We start from the raw sequence: 22,184 nt of genomic DNA, 5'->3' as shown, positions 1-22,184 counted from the left end.
AAACATTTGCTTATTTACTTTTGTATTTAAGCATGATATATATTTATTAACAAAGTCCTGACATTTATTTTTAAATAGCTGCTTAAAGTGGAAAATCTTACCGTTTTAGAATAAAATATTCAAAAATAGATGTTCACCCTGTAGCTTTTGACAACAGCTCCCTCTTATGGTTCAAAACATTCACTTCAAAGATGAATACATTTAAATACAGAATTGCAATTTCTTAGCTTAAAATTGTGCTATGAAAGTTTAGCTCATATTTAGTGAATGCTTTTTGGAATAAAGAGGGAAGTTTCCTTTTCTGATAGTTGTAGAGTTCTAACATCTCAGCAAAGTATTCCCAAAGTTCTTTAAAGAAGTACCAGTATTTTTTCTTACAAAGGAAAATTTCAAGTAGATGTTTTCATTGAAAACATGAAAGGTTTTTCTCCTTTTCTGTGGCTATAGTATGAAGAAGGATTCAGCATTCAACCTTGTTAGATTAGCAGATAGGAATTTGAAAAACCTTACGGAGAAAGTAGTATTGCAAGTATTTTAGTCCAAAAATGACTTAAATGACTTAAGGTCATTTTTCCCCTTTGTTCAAAATCCGAGGTTGCAGTAACTAGCAATAACCTGTTCTAACAATGTGAAACTGTCCAAAAAATCCTCTTCTTCAATTCCAAATTTTGTGTACTGATGAATGTAGGCTCTGGTGAAAGAAACAGAAAATATGAAATAAAAATCTCAGGCAAACGAATAACTCAAAATCAAATAATAAATAGACCTTTCCTAGCTCATGAACATTTGAAGATGGCAGACTCTCTTAAAAGTCTTACCTTTGCTTCAGTGTTTACTCCAAAGGTTAGCAAACTCTCAAGGTTTGTGTCAAGCTCCCTGTCTATTTAGTGTCCAAGAGAGTGACAATAAGAAGCACATAGGAGGGGAATTCCCTGGCGGTCCTGTGGTTAGGACTTGGTGCTTTCACAGCCAGGGCCCGGGTTCAATCCCTGGTCGGGGAACTAAGATCCTGCAAGCCGCACAGCATGGCCAAAAAAAAAAAAGAAGCAGCACATAGGAAAAAGAAGCATGTTCAGATTTGGCTGTCTACCCAGCACATATTCAACACCCTACAGGAGATGACTCTGTTCAATATCAACTCTTAAGAAGTGCCTGAGAAGTTTTATCTAAGGCGTGAAACTGTAGAAACACATTGATCCAGTTCTAGGACTGAAGTGAAGCCTCCCAAGTGTTTTTCAGACAACACTTAATTTTCACTAGTGCCAGGTGATCCTCTTAATACCTCCAGTCCCCCAAAATGTTCTGAGGCAGGAGAAATCATGTTAAAAAGAATATCAAGGGCAGACATGAACTAAATTGATGAAATAATAGCTGCTACCATTTAGTGAGAGTGGGACGAGAACTATACGAACAAAGGACGCAGAGTTCACAGTCCTGAGGAGCAGGGGTTTATGGAATGGCCACGTGCAGGATGGGGGGGGCCCTTGGGAATCCTAGCTAATCAAAGTACAGGCTTACCCAATCATTTGAGAAATTCTGCTTTAACATTAAGTAATTGTGGCAGAGGTCAGGGAACCGGATAACACATTTCTTAGTAATCAAGTAGACATTTCTTAGTCCCAGTGGAGTTGAACTTGCAATATTTCTTACTGAGCAAGATCAGGATCTCTTCCATTCTCAAGGATCTTATTTTGGAAAACTATCTTACTGTCCTTGCCTTATAGTGAAATTTCTACTTTACTTTCATTTCATTTAGAAACTACTCATTTAGGGACTTCCCTGGTGGCGCAGTGGATGAAACTCCGCGCTCTCAAAGCAGGGGGCCTGGGTTTGATCCCTGGTCAGGGAACTAGATCCCACATGCATGCCGCAACTAAGAGTTCCCATGCCATAACTAAGGAGCCTGTGGGCCGCAACTAAGGAGCTGGTGAGCCACAACTAAGAAGCCCACCTGCTGCAACTAAGGAGCCCACGTGCTACAACTAAGAAGCCAGCAAGCTGCAACTAAAGGAGGCCTGGAGTCACAACTAAGACCTGGTGCAACCAAATAAATATTTTTTAAAAAGAAACTACTCGGGCTTCCCTGGTGGCGCAGTGGTTGAGAGTCCGCCTGCTGATGCAGGGGACACAGGGTCGTGCCCCGGCCCGGGAAGATCCCACATGCCACGGAGCGGCTGGGCCCGTGAGCCATGGCTGCTGAGCCTGCGCTCCCCAGTGGGAGAGGCCACAACAGTGAGAGGCCTGCGTACCACACACACAAAAAAAGAAACTACTCGTTTAGTCAACAACAACAATAATACTATGGAACAATTATTGAGCATTTACTAGTCACGCACTGTACTAGGTGTTTTTTACGTTATCATCTCATTTAATCCTCACCACATGTATCCTCTCTTTTGGATCCATTGTACAGAAAAGGAAATGAAACCTGAAGTAATGTGCCCAAAGTTTCATACCTACAAAGTACTTACTCCATGCTATAGATTGAATGTTTGTGTTCCCCCAAAATTCATATGTTGAAATCCTAACTCCCAAGGTGATGATATTAGGAGGTAAGGCCTTTGGGATGTGATTAAGTCATGACAGTGGAGCCCTCATGAATGGGATTAGAGGCCCATGAAAGCTCCTTTGCCCCTCTGCCATTTGAGGACACAGCAAAAAGACACCACCTATGAACCAGGAAGTTGGTCTTCACTGGACATTGAATCTGCCAGTACCTTGATCTTGGACATGCTAGCCTCGAGAAACACGAGAAATTTCTGTGGTTTATAAGCTACCCAGTCTATGCTATATTTGTTATAGCAGCCCAAACAGACTAAGACACTCCAGATCCTGCCTAGTGTTTTAACATTATATTATCTGCTTAAGGTTAGGAAAGGTTTGTAGATTTATTTTTTACTTACTTTGAAGCAAACATATTCCATGCTTTGCCCACAATCATATCAAGTGGTTTTACTAAGAACTGGCTATTGCTGACCAACGCTGCAGACTTCTCATAGTTGCTAAAGGCTCGCTGGGTTTTCCACACACTGAAAGCATGAACGGGCTCTAACCAGGAAGTATAGAGAGCTGGATCTTTAAATGTTCCTAGGGTAAAATAACAAGGCACTGTTTACATCATAAATCATCAGTTTTTGAAACAAATTAATAAACAGATATTTTCGTATCCATTTCACCAGAAATCCTTTGTTTTGCTCTTTGAAACTAGCTTTATATTGCTTTTGGATAAATGATCCATATTCATCATAAAAAAAAATTCACACCATTCAGAAAAGTATTTATTAAGAAGAAAATTTTAAAGTCAACTCAACAGCTGAAATGCTACCACCCAGAGACAGACTATGAACAGTCTGCTGACCCTCTTTTGTACTATAATTTTACATACATGCCCTATGTAATATGCATTTTTATTCACCAATATGTTGTAAACCTCTTTTCTGTGTCAGTAAATATCACTCATATTTTAAAAAGCTTCTATGAATATACCATAATTTCTTTAACACATTTCCTACTGTTGGGCATTTAGGTCGTTCCCACATTTCTGTTAGCGTGAAAGATGTTGCAATGAATATCTTTGCAAGAACACCTCTGTGTACCTGCATCATTTGCTGTGGGTAAATTTTTGGAGGTTAGATTACTTTTATATCCTTTTATTAATTTTCTCATTTTAAAATCTAAAATGAAGAATATGAAGAAAGTACACCATCTGATTGACTTGATCTCTTTTTAATTATTACTCGTTTTTTATTTAAGAGGTATTACAGGGATGAGATTGATTTTCTTTATATCACAGCTAGAAGCAGCCAATTGGATGCTGCTGGAATCATCAGACAAGGCTAATATAATCCCAGAGACTTGCCATAGAAACACGAAGAAAGCTAAGAAGAGTGCTGCTCTTTCAACCTCCTGAAAGTGTTGTACCAACGCTTGTCACAGAGACCATTCGTTGTCCTGCGATCCCAGTCTCCCCTTCTTCTTTAGTAACAGAACCACCGCATTCTAAGTGTGCTCACAGCCACCCCTGCAGCTAGATGTGGCACATGACTCAGTCCCAGTCGAAGGGACATAAACACAAGTGTGGTGTGTGACCCTAGAGGACCAGGCCTGCCCTTCTTTGCTTATTCCTATGTGATTTGTTTTTTTTTTTTTTTTTTTTTTTTTTTTGCGGCACGCGGGCCTCTCACTGTTGTGGCCTCTCCCGTTGCAGAGCACAGGCTCCGGACGCGCAGGCTCAGCGGCCATGGCTCACGGGCCCAGCCGCTCCGCGGCATGTGGGATCTTCCCGGACCGGGGCACGAACCTGTGTCCCCTGCATCGGCAGGCGGACTCTCAACCACTGCGCCACCAGGGAAGCCCTTCCTGTGTGATGTGGTGGCTGAAGTTCAAACAGATGTCTTGCACTAAGGACAGAGCCACAAGGTGAGGACGACACATCAACCAGATTCAGGAAGAAAGAATGAAACTTGTCCTCTTGTTCACACCACATCTATTCTGGTATCCAGTCACACACTTACTGATACCATGGTTACATTTTGTTACTAAAATATGGAGTTATTATTTTCCTTTCTTTAAGAATAAATTCAGGGACTTCTTTTTTTTCTTTCTCTTTTCTTCTTTTTTTTTTTTTTTTTACCATGCATACCATGTACACGTGCAAAATGTACATCTTAATTTTCACCTTAACTTTGCTTACCCAGGTCTGCACTATGTACATCTTTCCCACGAAGGATGACCAAGTTAGCAATGGAAGTGTTAAAATGAAACTCCTTGTTGAGAGACATTTTACCAAGCGTAGGAAGTCCCGATAAAGGAGGCTGTACCTGCCAATCAATACCTACCAAAAGAAAAAAAAGAGCAAGAGATTTTATAAATCGCCTTGAACAAGAAGAGAAAGATGTATTATAGTATGTGTATTTTATATAAATTTCCATTTGATAAGTAAAAGTTGTGGCAGGGTGGGGTTCTTCCAAAAATTTAAACATTCTTATCTCGTTGACCTAAAGTGATTCAAACTACTCAGTCCTGAGAAAGGCATGAAATATTCTTCATCGAATATTAAAGGACGGTGGTAGCTGCAAAGGATGCAATTCTACAAAAGTAACTTCTGACACACGTAACAATGTAGATCAATATCAGAAGCCTGATGCTAAGTGAAGCAAGCCTGACTCAAAAGATTACATCCTGTTTGATTCCATTTACAGGACGTTCTGGAAAAGGCAAAACCATAGGAATAAAATTCAGATCAATAGTTGCTAGGGGCTTGGAGTGGAGGAAAGAGACTGTCTACAAAGGGGTGTGAGGGAACTTTTTGGAACATGGAAATACTCTGTCTCAATTGTGGTGGTGGTTACACCGTTTAAGTGTGTCATAATTCATAGAACTATCCACCTATAAAGACTGAACTTCATTCTGTATGTCTCTATGAACAAATAAACAAAATACATAGAAAAATGTTAAGGGATGTAGAAACACAAAGCAAAAATAGGATTGAAAATTGAGGGCTTCCCTGGTGGTGCAGTGGTTGAGAATCCGCCTGCCAATGCAGGGGACATGGGTTCGAGCCCTGGTCCGGGAAGATCCCACATGCCGCGGAGCAACTAAGCCCGTGTGCCACAACTACTGAGCCTGCACTCTAGAGCCCGCAAGCCACAACGACTGAAGCCACCGCACCCAAAGCCTGTACTACACAGCAAGAGAAGCCACTGCAATGAGAAGCCTGCGCACAGCAACGAAGACCCAATGCAGCCAAAAATAAATAAATAAATTTATTTTTTCAAAATATACATGATCAAAAACAAAAATAGAGGGGACTTCCCTGGTGGCACAGTGGTTAAGAATCTGCCTGCCAGTGCATGGGAAATGGGCTTGAATCCTGCTCTGGGAGGATACCACATGCCGCGGAGCAACTATGCCTGTGCACCACAACTACTGAAGCCCACGCACCTAGAGCCTGTGCTCCACAACAAGAGAAGCCACCGCAGTGAGAAGCCGGCGCACCGCAAGAAAGAGTAGCCCCTGCTCGCCACAACTAGAGCACACAGCAACGAAGACCGAATGCAGCCAAAAATAAACAAATAAAATAAATTTATTAAAACAAAAATAGGGACTTCCCTCGTGGTCCAGCGGTTAATACTCCACGCTTCCACTGCAGGGGGCACGTTTGATCCCTGGTCGGGGAACTAATATCCCACATGCTGCGCGGCACAGTCAATAAATAAATATAAATTAAATAAATAAATCCCAGATGGGTTAAAATTTAAATATTAAATATAAAACTATGAAAATACTAGGAAATAATAGAGAATATTTTTATATCTTTGGGGTAGGCAAGGCTCAGAATCTATAAAGGAAGATTTACAGGTTAGCTCACATAAAAATGTAAAATTTCCATATAGTGAAAAATACCATACAAAAGACAAAAGTGATGGACAAAAATATTTACAATCCATGTAACAAAAAAGGGATATAAATCCACAATATTATATTTCCTTCCATCCAAGTCACCACTGATTAGAAAAAAAAACTTAATTAAATTATTCACTTAGATTATTAAAGTTTACACTTATTGAAGAGTTAGAGTAAATTAGGTTTATATTTTTAAAAATCCTATATCATTCTTGAGCATATATAAAAATATATATGTAACAAAATAACTTGATTAAGGTTTTCCTAAAACTTTTTCACATTCAGTGACTTTATCACTCTTTGATTCAGCATTAATGATGCCTGTGTGTTCTCACATTACTGTGCTCTGTGCCTCCAGAAAGTAGGTGGTGTGGCATTCCTTAAGGGAATCCATGAAAACACTAAGTCACTGGCTCTTAAACTGGCTTTGCAACCATGTAAAGCACATCTACCTTTGACTCCTGCTTAAGGAATGCTGCTAAACTTGTCTGTTTATCATGACGACTGCCTCTTCCCCACCCCAGCAGAAAACTAAAGGTTTACTTTCTGGAGAGGATATGACTGAGAGACTCTAGTCTGGAGAACACCAGGCAGAGGTAAGGGCAGGAAACATACCAAACCAGGAAAACCATGGCCCCTCCCTCCTCTTCCCCCAGACCACTGGGGCTTTGTGTAAACCCTCTGAGCAGAATATCCAACACAACAGACAGGCAAATAGAATATCCATAAGGACAAATGTACACTGGCTGGAGAGGGCAAAAAAAACTAGATTGAAGCAGGTCAGAAGGCTCTAGGGGAGATTTCTTAAAGAAGATGAAACTGATAGAATACTTGAATACAGGCAAACCTTGGATATTTTGCGTGCTTGGTTCCAACCACCGCAATAAAGTAAATTATCACAATAAAGTGAGTCACACAAATATTTTTGGCTTCCCAGTGCATATAAAAGTTATGTTTACACTATACTGTAGTCTATTAATTGTGCAATAGCATTATGTCTAAAAAGAAATGTACATACCTTAATTAAAAAATACTTTATGGCTAAAAAATGCTAACTATCATCTGAACTTTCAGCAATAGCAACTTTTTGCAATAGTAACATCAAAGATCACCGATCACAGATCACCGTAACAAATATAATAATAAGGAAAAAAGTTTGAAATATTGCGAGATTACCAAAATGTGACACAGATACGTGAAGTGAGCAAATGTTGCTGGAAAAATGGCGCCAATAGATTTGCTCAATGCAGGGTTGCCACAGACCTTCAATTTGTTAAAGAACACAGTATCTGCAAAGTGCAATAAAACAAGGTATGCCTGTATATCAAGAAAAAATTTAGGTAAGTAGAGAAACAGGGTTGAATAATTGACAGGTACATAGAAAAACTAAGCAAACAAGAAAACAAGGTAATTATTAACTCCAAAGAAAACAAAAAAAATTATACAGGAAGGGAAAAGTAATCACAGGATATTTTGTTGCTCAGCTGTGAATAGCATTTACTTGGTTATGATCATGTAAAGCTGAGTATCGATTTAACCCAATGATGACACTTACTACCATATCAGAAGGATGAGCCTGTCTAGAGGGTGTTTTAGAGCTTAGGGGCCAGTGTTGGAAAAAAGCTAAATCCTAACCCTCCATGGTGGGAAGTAAATAGGTAATACCTAAATCACTGAAAAATCTGTAAATGGCAATAGATAAAAACAGTAAAAGAATCAGCACAAGAGTTTTGAAAAATGGTTACCTCTGGGAAGGAGACAATAGAAGAAGGTTATGGACTGAAAGTTTTAACAACCAGCTTCGTAGAATTACCTGACTCTTTAATCTATGTGCATATAATAAGTTAGGGCTCCTATATGGTAGAAAACTATGTAGCTACTAAAAAGAATAAGGCATGTCTAAATGAATGAATTGGAATGAAGGCTACAAAATACTATGTCGAAAGACAGTTGCAGAACAAAAAATACATATAATGTGATGCTAGTTTTATTTTTTAAAGTGTGTTTATATACACCCTTAGAACTTTGAATCTCTAGTCCTCACATGAATAAATTGATCCAAACTAGAAAAAATAAATCAACTAATAAATTTAAAAAATAAGGTGTTGTAAATAAAACTTAAAAATAAATAAGTAAAATCCCACACCTGTTCCACCATGATCTGTTGGGGGTGGGGTGTACTTAAAGAGCTATACCCGGGAAATCTCACCCGAGGAATGTAAATCCACACCTGCACCTGCTTTTAGATGACAAGATTCTGGACTTTAGCCTGATGTGCTAATGGAATGTGCTAATAGGCTGATGTGCTAACTCTGGGGGGGGCTTGGGAAGGGTTAAGTACATTCTGCAAATGGGAGGACATGATTCATTAGGGGACAGAGGGCAGAGGATGGTAGCCAGCCTCCAAGATGAACTCCAGTGATCCTTGCCACCCCACCCGGTATTCAGGCCCTTGTGTGGTCCCCTCCCCATGGGATAGGGCTGACCTTAACAACCAAAAGGATGGTGCAAAATGGTGCTATGTGACTTCCAAAGCTAGGTCATAAGAGACTTTGTAACTTCTGCCTTGCTCCCCCTTGGGCCACTCATTCCTCCTGTTGCTAGGACATGTAGAAACAGATACACTGCTGATGGTGATCTTAATGGGGTCAGTCTTCATATAGAGCATTCTGATACCATATGAAGAGTTTTCAAACTATATCCTTCAACCTGGTTAGTGACATAAATATATTTATTCATATGTTCATATTTATATGAAAACATTTAAGTGTTCAAAACTCTATAACTGTGAAAAAATGGTGACACTCTAAATTCCTATATGGGAAAATGACTAAACAGACTGTGGTTTATTGACCTCAGAGGGCTCAGAGCACCACGTCTTACAGTACCCTGAAGAACACTGTGTTCCTGGATAATAGGTATTGCCAGAAAAACGGGTCCTGTGGCCAAAAAGTTCAGGAAGCATTACTTAAGATGTGAACTTTCTACTTAGCTCCAAACCTCAGGCACTACGATCTAAAATCTGTAAGGTACTACAAGTAAATGTAGAGGAAATCTACTTTCATAGTATTGAAACCTAACTTACTGTAATTTGTGGTAAAATATATGCTCCCAAAATAGTACATAGTAGTGACTTCCAGTTAAATGCGACAGACTGAACATACCAGTTTACTCCCCAAATCTCACTAACAACACAGGGATTTTTTTTAAAAGGCATAAACAAGAAAAAATGGAAAGAATATAATGGCAACAAAAATTTGGAAGCTGGAAAGCAAATGAATTACTGGTTACTGACTTAGCAACCGGGGAAATCTGAAATTTCTGCCCACAGTGGAGGTCCTGGAAGCAGGCCAGGCGCTTCTAAAGGAGGATTAATTAAAAATCTGTATGAGAAGCAGTGAGAGCCCCAGACCCTTCCCCACCCCTGCGCTAGGGGGAGTGCCCCACCCTCCATCCGAGAAGAAGGTTTCTGCTCAGGAAAGGCTAAACCGGTGAGGCTCTGAAAATACAGCAGTAGACAAAACAAAAATCTCTGCCCTCATAAAGTTTACATTGTACTGAGATAAATGAAAGATCCACACTAAGGAATTCCAGAATGCTAGAGACAAAGAGAAAATCCTAAAAGATACAAGAGAGAATAAAACAGGGTTAGGAATCAGATTGAAGTGGGACTTCTCAGCAGTAACACTGGAAGCTGGAAGATATCGAGCAGTGAGTGCTTTCAAGACACTGAGTAAAAATGATTCCCAGCCTCGAATCCTATACCTGGCCAATGAAATATAAAAGTAGGATAATGACATTTGCAGCCTTAAAATTTTTACTTTCCCTGTACTCTTTCTTAGGAAGCTCCTGGAGGGTACTATCCATATGAGGGAATTAACCCAGAAAGAGGAAGATTTGAAATCTAGGAAATGGGCTAGAATAAAGAAGGAGGCAGAGATGCCAGGGCTGGCTGCTTATCAAGCCTGGAGAGTAACCAGTGCAGACTGGAACAGGAGGGTGAAGTCCTCCGGAAGGGATATCTCCAAGCAGGTAATGGAAGTAATAAGATTACCTGATAGGTCTGAACATGCTGAGAAGGATTTCATTTTTATGGAACAGTTTAGGGGTAGATTTGTAATAGGTACAAAGAATATCGACCAAATAAATTTAACTATTAACTCTAGGAGGAAAAAATAAACTGTACACGAAATAAAATGTAATCTGTGTATACAGTACATGGCTCAACTATGAATAATATTTACATAGCAAAAATAACACAAACAATGAAAACTGATCTAACCCAAAAGTATGTTTTAACTAGATTGGGAGGAGGGAGGGAAAGGTGTGTAGATGTGTATATAGGGGGTGTTAAGAAGATCCAGTTCTCAACTTCATGCTAGGAAGGCAACTGATAATATCTAAACCTGGAAAATAAAACAAATAGAGGAATATGCAAGATATTTAGAAATGTGGGGGCAAATTCCAGAAGAAACATCTCAAAACACTGAAAGCAGTTCTGCTGGGCTGCAGGGAAGTGTGGAATAGGCTGTTCTCTTCCTCATTATAAACCCATACTGGACAATTACTTGACTTTTTTTTTTTTAATTGAGATGTAATTTACATACAATGCAATGGACAGATTTAAATAGACATTTAAGTGAGTTCTGACTACTTGATTTAAAAAAAAAAAAACTATGTTCATATATTACTTTGATAAAAATAAAATAAAATAAAAATAAATGTCACAATCATCTGAAATTTTTTTGAGAAATGAAACTGTGAAGTGATTAAGAAATCCTCCCAGGATGTTCTGGTGAGTTTTTTGCAGGAGCCTCCCTGGTCAGAAGAAGGCACTATTATTTCAACTAAATCAAACCAGTTTATATTGAGAACTCCAGTACAGGCATTTTTCCCAGCTTGTGGGCTGCATATTTTTAAAATACCCTTTACCTTCTTCCATTTTCGCATTAGAAATGAGCATCTGTCTCAAATGCTTGAGGAGGCCAGCCCAAGTAAATGTGCTGTATGCCAGTGAATTCTCAGACATTTGAGGAATGTTACGAACACCCAGCATCTTGAATTCTGGATGGGGAACTAAATTCTCCATTAAGTCTCCTGCGAAGAAAAAAAATCTGAACTAAATTTTTAAATTCCACGTTGTTTCCACTGACTCATACACAACCATGATTTGATGGCTTGGGGGAACCAAATGTGTCTTCTCCTCCAAGGCCAAAATTGCTTAAATTTTAAAATGTAAATACAATTTCAGAGACGATGTCTATTAAAGACCACATATTTGCTTGATTTTGGCACCTATTTTAGCATGAGTGAAAAAAACACACTTTGCCAAAAGGAAACGAGAATTTCTTTTTAGCTAAGAAACTGGAAATGTGAATGAAATATTTAGCTAAACCCCAGGAAAACAAAATAAGCATGAGACCTAATATGCTTTTATTGTCATTCAGTGTTCACTAATAGTCCCTTAGAAATTTTCCTAGATCTCTTATTTATTTTATCTGGTTAAATAATAATCAGAACCTCTTAACATCAAACTTTACTGGGAAAGAAGACAGGATTAGTAACTCCTGAACACAGGAATACACCTATTTTTAGAACCTTGTATTTGTAATGAAACAGAATTAAGGAGAAAGGCTAATTTGTTTTTCATTCAGAGCTTATTTTATATGCTTTTAAAATATTTTTATCTTTTTAATATGTCTTATATTTTATGTATTTTATATATTTTTTATATATTTATAGAAAATACCTAGAGGAGAAAGAAAAATCTTCTACCATAACATGAAATTTAAATTTTATAATAATGTTGAGTGCAAACTCCTATCCTACGTCCTAATGTTAAGAACAGATTTTGACACAAACATCTACAAAATGTTGCACAAATTGATCCTATGGCTAATGGAGTTTCCTCTAAACATAAGAATCCTTTTCTGTAAAATACCTAGAGCTGAATTCTATTGCATAGCATGCATAAACAAACAGCAGTCAGCAAATAATTCCTGAGGACTAACGCACAAATTAATTGTTAAAATCTGCTCCCCCCCGCCCAGCTTTCTTGTTTACCTACTCTCATCTTAACCATTCTTGACTTTGTCAAACCCTGTTATGGACTGACAGTTTGTGTCCCCCAAAATTCATATAGTGAAATCCTTACCACCCAGGTGATGGCATCAGGAGGAGGTGGGGCCTTTGGGAGATGAGGTCTCTTGTCCCTTGTGCCAGGTGAGAACACAGTGAGAAGATGGCCACCTGTGAACCCGGAAGTGGGCCCTCACCAGGCACTGAGTCTACTAGTGCCTTGATCTTGGACTTTCCAGACTCCAGAACTGTGAGAAGTAAACTTGTGTTGTTTATAAGCCGGTCAGTCTATGGAATTCTTGTTATAGCATATTCCTACACAGCTTGCGGGATCTTACTTCCCCAACCAGGGATTGAACCCGGGCCATGGCAGTGAAAGTGCCGAGTCCTAACCACTGGACCAACAGGCAATTCCCTGGACCTAAGTTTTTAAAACTGAGCAATTGAAGGATCGAGGAGGAAACAGGCTTCTTCTGGGGGAAAGCTAAGAGATCTATTTTAGACACATTATGTTTGGGACGACCATGAAATGTGTACACATAGATGTTGGGAAGGCTGCTGGATATAGAAATCTAGAGCTTAGGGAATTGGTCAGAGTTGAGAGAAACTGGCCAGCTGGAGAATACAAATGGTGTTGAAAGCCATGGGACTGGGTCAGTCACCTTCGGAGAGGGTTCAAGACCAGCATTTAGAGCTTAGGAAAAGGAGGAGCCAAAGAAGGAGGAAGAAAACGGGAGTAAAAGGAGTAGTCGTTGAGATAAGGAGGGAAATCAGGAGAGGGGCTGTCACAAAAGACGAAGAGGAGACTCGGAAGACAAGGCATCGGCCATTCCAAATTCTGAGATAAAATAAGGACAGTGAACGGTCCAGTGAATTTAACAATGTGAACATGCTTGTGACCTATTAAGAAAAGCAGTTTTAGAAAAGTGATGGAAGAGAAACTAGATCAGAGTGGGTTGAAGAGTGAATAGATGGTGTAGAAATGAGGACAGGGAGAATGGAGGCCCCTTTGAGGACAGTTGTTCTAAAGAATGACAGATAAGTGGGGAAATCACGAGAGGTGATGTCAAGGGAGGGCTTCTTCGGTGTGAAGGATGCCAGAGAGCCGTTGTAAAGGCAGTGACCCAGGAAAGAGGGTTAACGACGTGAGGATGAGAGATGAGTGAGGAATTAAGTCCCTGAGAAGAGAGAGGGAATGGGACCCAGAACCCAAGCGAGAGGCTGGCCTTTGATAGAAGCAGGATACTTCTCCCACTGTGACACAAGGTGAAGGGCAAATGTGGACCCAGTGCCCTCTAGTTTGTACATGGTAGTGGGAGTCAAGAGAGCTCCCATGGAACTGATGGCTTGGATTTTCTGAGGGCAGTTCACCGAGTTCATCACCATCTCCCCAAGGAACAACTGGACCAGCCTGCAGACTCCACCTCCAACCAGCTCTCCACAGGCAATGGAGTTTTCAAAAATAAAGGTGATTATGCCAACGACCTCCTTAAAATCCTTCAGTGGCTTTTCCCTGCTCTGAGATTAATGAGGAGGCCTTTAAATGGCTTACAAGGACCTGCAAGGTCGGCCCCTGCTCACCGCTCTAGCCTCAGGTTTCAATCATCCCCCACACCATTCTCTGTGCTCCAGTGACACTGGATTTCTCTCTTCCGAAAGGGCCATGCTTCCTTCTGCCGTAGGGTCTTTGCACATGCTATTCCCCCAACATGCTACTCCCTTTTCCCTCCCTTTGCTTAGTCAACTCCAGGTCTTCATCCAGCTTTTTGCTCAAGTGTTACTTCCTCAGGGCAGCCTTCTTTTGCCTCGTCAGCCTAAGTCTGGTTCCTTCATGACCCATTCTCTTGGATCTGTATTCCTTTCCTTCAGAGCATTTAACTCAGTTTTTAGTTATATGTTCTTAGTGTAATTATTTGTTTAATGTGAACACAATGTCTGCATTGGTTCCCCACTGGATCCCCAACATGTAGCATAGTGCCTGGCACATAGCAGGAAGCCAATAAATACTGGTTGAATGAACAGATGTGCAATATGGTAAGTACTGTGGAATGCAGAGACATGAACAAGACACATGTCCCCAGGGAAGCTGCAAATTAGTAGGGACTATAAAACATGCATATGACAGATCCTCTAAGGAAACACATGGTGCAGCATCTGGGAAGGGGCCAGAGGGAGACTTACGTTTGATTGCATATTCTTTTGTACTCCTTGAATAAATGTGTGTGTGTTACTTTTAAAGATAAGCAAACACACTTAAAGAAATAATAAAGGCAAAAAACATTCAGTGACATAAAAGAGATACAGAATGCCAAAAGAGTTCAGAGAAAAAGGGTTACTTTAGGTAAAGGTCTCAGCAGGAAAGCTTTATGGGAAATTTATCCCTTGAATTGGACCCTACAGGAAGAGTAAGGTTTCAGTAGAGGTGACGAAGGGAAGGAGGAAGTGATTTCTAAGCAGAAGGAACACTGAGCAAAGGGACCAAGGCAGGGAAGTACCAGACTGAAGAAAAAAGTGGAGACAGGATGAAAAGTAGGCGGGGAATCTATACAGAGGCAGCAGAAGGCGATGAAAACGGGAAGTTAGGATTCAGGGCATAAGGAATTAGGACAAATCTGGCAGGTAATGCATGAGCCATAGAATGAGGGTTAAGTAAAGTACAGGATTAGATCTGTGCACTGGGGAGGCTCATTTGGGGCCAGTGTGCAAGATGGATTGACTGCAGGGGGAAGGAGCAGGCAACAGGAAGGAAAGCAGGAATAGGACCACCTTAAGCCAGGAATGTCCACGTAGATGTGAGCTTCGGTTTTCATGAAAAAAAAAGGAGAGAAAGGGAGAGGAGAATAAAGAGAACGTTGTATTCAGGGGGAGTATGCAATATTAGTTGAGAGATACTGACCAAGTGAACCAATATCAGAGAGACGGAAGTAGGGAAGAATGCAGACAGCTGGCAGAGATGGCACCAACGGGTCTGAGCATACTGATGAGATACGAGGACAGTGGGAGAGATCCAGGTGACAGGAATTGAGGAAGAGGGGGCTGGGGAGTGAAGACAGGGAAAAAAATGATGAATCCATTCAGAACATGCTAAATCTGATGAAGCAGATGGCAACTAAGAAAACTGGGATAGGCAACTATTTGGGAAAGAGAGTAGGACTGGGGGTATAGATTACGGAGCCCTTTGCATCTAGATGATTTGAATTGATAAAGCACCACTTGACAAATAACCTGACAAAAGAATCACTTCTTAGGGCTTCCCTGGTGGCGCAGTGGTTGGGAGTCCGCGTGCCAATGCAGGGGACACGGGTTCGTGCCCCGGTCCGGGAAGATCCCACATGCTGCGGAGTGGCTGGGCCCGTGAGCCACGGCCGCTGAGCCTGCACGTCCGGAGCCTGTGCTCCACAACGGAAGAGGCCACAACAGTGAGAGGCCCGCGTACCGCAAAAAAAAAAAAAAAAAAAAAAAAAAAAAGGATCACTTCTTTACGGAGTGATGAAAATGATGGTTGTGCAACTTTGTGAATATGCTAGAAAACACTGAATTGTACACTTTAGATGGGTGAGTTGTATGGTATGTGAATTATATCTCAAAGTTATTTTTAAAGAACAAAAAAAGGGGGATTTCCCTGGTGGTCCAGTGGTTAAGACTTTGCCCTCCAATGCAGGGGGTATGGATTTGATTCCTGGTTGGGGAGCTAGGATCCCAGATGCCTCACAGCCAAATTCAATAAAGCTAAGCTGCTCTTTGGGAAGGTTTTCGAAATGAGGGAGACCTGAGTATATCTTTAGGCGGAGAGGAAGAGCCATAGAAGAACAACTTTCAGGCTTTGAGAACATCAGACTTCTCTACAAATAACACACAGGAGGACAAATACCTAGTGGATTTCTTCTGTAGTGAAATGAGCCTTCCCCAGAGTAAGTAGGCTGGAACACACTTCCCAGTTGATGTGCAAGGACTTGATTTATATCACGGAAGGAGATCTGCTTGATATTCATCAGTTTCGCACAGATCTTATGAACAGCATCATTCTCATGGACAAGGAGGGCATCTGAAGATCGGTACAAGTGAGAAAGTGTCAAAATGGAGTTGTAGTTCTGAACAATAACCTGGAGGAAAAAAAGGTCAAAGATAAGAAAGGCAGGAGAGAACAGTGGTTAAGAGGGTAGACTCTAAGGGCATCCTGCCTAGGTTCAAATCCTGGCTCTTTCACTTTCTAGCTATAAGATCTTTGACAAGTTATTTAATCTCTCTATGCCTCAGTTTCCTCGTTTGTAAAATGGGGAAAATATTTATACCAGCCTCCTAGAGTTGTAAGGATTAATGATAGAATGCAAGTAAAGCACTTAAGAACAGTGCCCTGTGTAGAGTAAGGGCTCAATAAATGATAACCATTACTATCACACTTTCTTCCTACATCATTTCCTATACTGACTTATTTCACCTCTGTTTATTAGTTCTCCTACTAGGGTGATCAATAGGAAATTGGCCTATACAGAAATTTCCTTTCAATGGAAAGAAATGAAAATTCTTTGAAGGTTGGCAATGGCACGATGAGGCCAAGGTCCCTGCTTTACATGCTGTAGCCAGAGGGACTGAACCAGGAATGGGTTCCTGAGAGAAGATGCACAGTTGTCTTCTTCGGAATTTTTATGAATAAGGATACCTCATTTATTTGGCAAAGTTAAATGAATTGTACATTAAAGTACCATATTGTATAATCATTCCTTACACAGTAACTTAACATTTCCAAAGAAAGGGTAAGACCAATCTTTTACCTACATTTAACTGCAAAGAATACAAAATATAAATTTTTCAATTGACATGTTCATACCTCACCAGTTCCATAAGGCCATATAATCTGATTCATTTTCAAAGAGTTTGAGTACTGATCTTGTAAGTTCTGTGTAACGAAGGCTCCTAGCCCTGATCCTGTGCCTCCGGCCATACTCATTATGATGAAAAAACCATTCAGAGAATCACATTTCTCCACTTCCTTCTGGATTAGGTTCATTATAGATTCTTCATGCCTAGGTCCATGAACAGAGTATCTATGCAATGCAAAAGAAACAAACACCTTTCAATTTAACCAGAGATGGAATGCAGAGAAAGATATAGGATAGCACAGGCTTTTTAAACCTATGGAAGTGAACTCTTTTTTTTTTTTTTTGCGGTACGCGGGCCTCAACAGGCGGACTCTCAACCACTGCGCCACCAGGGAAGCCCGTGAACTAACTCTTAAGAAAGGCACAGGTACCTGATTGACGAAATTTAAGATACACAAGTTAAATTTTTTTTTTTTTTTGCGGTACGCGGGCCTCTCACTGTTGCGGCCTCTCCCATTGTGGAGCACAGGCTCCGGACGCGCAGGCTCAGCGGCCATGGCTCACGGGCCCAGCCGCTCTGCTGCACGTGGGATCTTCCCGGACCGGGGCACGAACCCGTGTCCCCTGCATCGGCAGACGGACTCTCAACCACTGCGCCACCAGGGAAGCCCGTGAACTAACTCTTAAGAAAGGTACAGGTACCTGATTGACGAAATTTAAGATACACAAGTTAAATTTTTTTTTTTTTTTTTTTTTTGCGGTACGCGGGCCTCTCACTGTTGTGGCCTCTCCCGTTGCGGAGCACAGGCTCCATACGTGCAGGCTCAGTGGCCATGGCTCATGGGCCCAGCCGCTCCGTGGCATGTGGGATCTTCCCGGACCGGGGTACGAACCCGTGTCCCCTGCATTGGCAGGCGGACTCTCAACCACTGTGCCACCAGGGAAGCCCAAGTTAAATATTTTCAACAGGTGAATAGGACTGCTAGGAGAGTAAATTTACTGAGAGTAGAAAATTCTCTTTTATAGTCCATTCCTTTGGCTGGAGACTTCAATTACCAGGTAGTTCTGCAAGTTTACGGTACAACATAATATTCAGTATTCATAACAATACTCTTAAAGCAGTGGTTCTAACTTTGCTGCACATTAGAATCACCTAGGGAAGCTTTGAAAAATCCCAACATTCAGACTTCATCCCAAACCAATTAAGGCAGAATTTCTGGAAGTGAACCCTAGGCATTGGAATTTTCCAAAGAACCCTAGGCAATACTACTGCCTTGGCATATTTCCTATTAACTGGAATACCTGCCAGACAAAGATATTGTATTGACAATAAGTTAGCTGGCAGAACAACAGTGAAGAAGTGGAAAACGTTGCTGCAAGAGATCCTTGGTTTCATCATTACCTGAACCTGAAGCATAGACATACACGAGACAGAATGAGCGTCTTCTGGGTAAGTCACACGCTACATTTTAAAACAGCAATTTCAAAACTATGTGTTTGGTATATCAACTGTGCAGTTGTAACTATACTATTAATCAACTATGCAGCTGTATCTATACTGAAAATCATGAGGAATTATTCTTACCCATATGCCCAGTTGTTTCCAGAACCTTGTTTTTGACAGAAGCATGAATGCTGGCCATATTTCCATCGACCAGAATGGGCAGCCTTTGACAGTGTTTGATTGATAACTTTAGGTTCCATGTCAACAAGTACAGCACGAGCAATTGGAACTAGAGAGGGAAAAAAAAATCAAAAGAAAAATATTGCACATGGCTTATTTGGGTTAACTCAGAGCATAAACTTCTAGGTCCAAAAAAAAAAAAAAAATCAAAGATTGAGGATAAGAAGAACTTTCCTTCTGCTTAGAAATTCAGGTGGGCAGCAACAGGTATATGCAGATGTGTCATAATGCCTAGCATTGTGCTAGGCAGGTTGAATAAACATGGGCTAAAATGATGACTGGGTCAAGTCTACAAACATCTGTTGAGTGCTTACAATGTGCTATGTACTGTGCTGGGAACACAGAGATAAAGACAACATCAATCCAGCCCTAGGAGGACCAGTGGGAGAGATAAAACACATCAACACTTAATCGCAGTATGATGTGATATGACCCACAGCAAATCCACACTAACAGAGTAGTATTTTTATTCAGAGGTATAAAAATACCAAGGGCACAAAAAGCATCTCAGGATTATTGAAGCAGAAGATGGAGAAAGGAGGGGTGTAAGAAGTGATGGATGGGGAGAGAAAGCAGGCAGGGCTCAGATCGTGGAGGTCCTTGTATGCAATGCTAAAAACCGTGAAATTTACTTTTTAGGCAATGAGAAACCACTGAAAATGTTCAAGCAGGGGAGGAATAGTCAGATGTCTTTTTTAATACAGTAGTGTGGAGGATAGATGTGATAAACACAAGAGACCAGGCAGGGAAACTCAGGAGGATTGTCTTGAAACAGTCCAGGTGAGAAAGGACAAGAGCCAGAACTAAGGCAATGACAGTGAAGATGGAAAAGGGAGAAGAGTTTCAAGAGATGTGTAGGGGGTACACTAAGCAGATCTTGATGTTTGATGGTATGTGGGCAGTCAGAGCAAAGTTTTAAAGGAAAAATAATGAATGCCCTCGGGTATGGAGATGTTGAGTCTGAGGGACACATGAGAGATGCAGGTGATGTTCACTAATCGGTCTGCAGCTTGGAAGAGGTGCTAGGCTAGAGATTTTGAGAGTCACTAGTATAAAAGATGGAGCAAAATTTGAGAGTCACTGAAATTGCCCAGAGAGAACTATACAAGTGAGGACAGAAGAGAGGGTGAGATGCAGCCACTGGAGAAGAAAAGTTCAGAGCCTAAGCAGAAGGAGTTTCAAGGAGGGAGTTTTATAGTTAATGTTATCAAATCCGGTAGAGAAGTTAAGTGAATTAAGAAAAGAAAAACAGTTACTGGCTCTAGGAATTAGGAGATCATTGGGAATTTTTCATAGAACAGCTTCAGTGGTATTGTAGAGCAGAAGTAGGATTACAGTTGGTTAAAGAGGGTTCTCCTTTGAGAATCTTAGATGCTCTTAGATGAGCAAAGAGATGAGGAAGGAAAAAAGCTATAGTCAAGAGCTAAGTTTTGTTTGTTTGGTTGGTTTTAGATTGGCATGATCTGAGCATGCTCATGTGCTGAGGAGAAGATGTCACTGGAGAGGCAAACGTTAACATAGAAACAAAGGGCTGAGAGCAAAGTCATTCCGTAGTAAGATGGAAGGGGATGGGGTTCAGACACCATGTGGAGGGCCTGGCCTTGAAGAGGCTGGTTATGTCAGAGTAAAGGAGAGGTCTGTGGACCACACATACCTCCATTTTCCTCCTCACTGAAGAATCTTTCTTTGCAAGATGCTTGATATGCCTCATTCTCCCTTTTAGAGCAGAGTCCCTGGGGACAGTGTGAGTCACTAAATAAAGCATCAAACACTTCAAAACCAATCTGATTGCCACATTGACCAAGCTGCACTGTTACTATTGACATGCTGAGACACAAACCAGGCTTACTCCCTCAAAACAGTGAGCAACCTGTAATAGAAAAAATAGTCTTTGAGAGCCACTACATTACCAATAAAGAACAAATAAAATGCCATATATGTGAATATACATCACTAAAAATATAATTTGTAAGTACTATATATGTCTATGGTGTTATAGACACAATAGCTATGTTGTCTAAGGAGCCAATCATTCAAGGAAGTTGGTTTCGGGAATCAGGATTACTGTACCCAAAACCATTCATACACAGCTCAATAGTTTCCAAAATCTCATTTGTAATCGCTATCTTCCTAAGCATGCATTTAAAACAAACAAAACAAAACAGATTCTGGTTAAAGGAATTCGTAGTGTACACTTCACACAACAGGGACAGAGGGAATGCAGAAGTGAGCTCAACAGTAGCACATTTAATTAACATTAATTTTCTCTCTTCAAAATAATGACTTTCTCCACCAATCGCCTTTCTGTTCTGGTAACCACAGTAACACAAGAAAGTCTTTGTATTTAGCTCAGATAGGACAGCAAGGAAGACGAAGCTTGGGGAAAAAAGACCAGATGAAATATTAGAGGAAGTATCCACTACTTTTAACACTGAAAAGAGACAATTTTTGGTAACGACCTCACACCGGGTCTATGCAGCACTGGAAAGAGCCGTGGCTTGTAAGCCAGACTCTGTACTTAACAATTATCAAACAACCTTGCAAAAACAGGTATCGTTATTTTCATTTTACAGAGAAGGAAACTGAGGCTCTGAAAGGTTATGCGACTTTCGCAAGACCACTGCACTAGTAAATAGCAAAGCCAAGTTCTCCCTTTCTACACCGCCTCAGGAGTTCCCCATTAACCCCACTCACTGACAGCCCCAGGATCAGCCGTTTCTGTCCGGTTCAAACGTCAGAGTGGCAACCTTCTCATTATGCGCATGCTCACTTTCAATACCAAAAAAATTACAGAGAACGAATGCGCATGTTCCAAAGACGACGAGATTTGTTGTGGTTTTTTTTTTTTTTTTTTTTCCTATTCCGAAAGGTTAATTACGCATGTTCAATTTCAATTTATCAAGTTCAGATATGGTACGCATGCTCACCGTCCATCAGAAGCTTTAGCTGACAATGCGCATGATCTGGCTTCCGAGCGAGGCTTCGGCTGGGCTTCTGCGCATGTTTCTGCCAGTACCTGGCTTCCCAGAGATAGTTCTACGCATGTTCATTGCCCACGGTTCGGCTTCACAGAGGCCTGTACGCATGCTCCAGCGCTGAACTTGAGGAGCCAGTCTAGGGCCTAGGCGCAGACGCACTGAGCCCAAGCAGCCGGTGATGGCGGCAGCTGCGGTGGTGGCTGCGGCGGGTCCGGGCCC

General features: G+C 40.9%; 1 protein-coding gene across 1 annotated transcript; it reads right to left on the bottom strand.

Annotated features, from left to right (window-relative positions):
* Positions 1–582: 582 nt before the first annotated feature.
* Positions 583–20,848, bottom strand: TUBD1 (tubulin delta 1; the record flags this gene model as incomplete). Its single annotated transcript, XM_079725479.1, has 8 exons — positions 20,642–20,848; positions 18,889–19,036; positions 17,312–17,528; positions 16,355–16,586; positions 11,338–11,502; positions 4,694–4,834; positions 2,904–3,087; positions 583–691 (listed from the first exon to the last, which is right to left on the bottom strand). The coding sequence occupies exons 1-8, from the start codon at positions 20,811–20,813 to the stop codon at positions 583–585; spliced, it is 1,368 nt and encodes a 455-aa protein (XP_079581605.1). The 5' UTR covers positions 20,814–20,848.
* Positions 20,849–22,184: the final 1,336 nt, after the last annotated feature.

This window comes from Hyperoodon ampullatus (genome assembly GCF_949752795.1).
Source record: "Hyperoodon ampullatus genome assembly, chromosome: 19".
NCBI classification, from domain to species: Eukaryota; Metazoa; Chordata; class Mammalia; order Artiodactyla; family Ziphiidae; genus Hyperoodon; species Hyperoodon ampullatus.
Note: the sequence above shows the minus strand (reverse complement) of the source record. Positions and strands in the feature narration are given on the sequence as shown.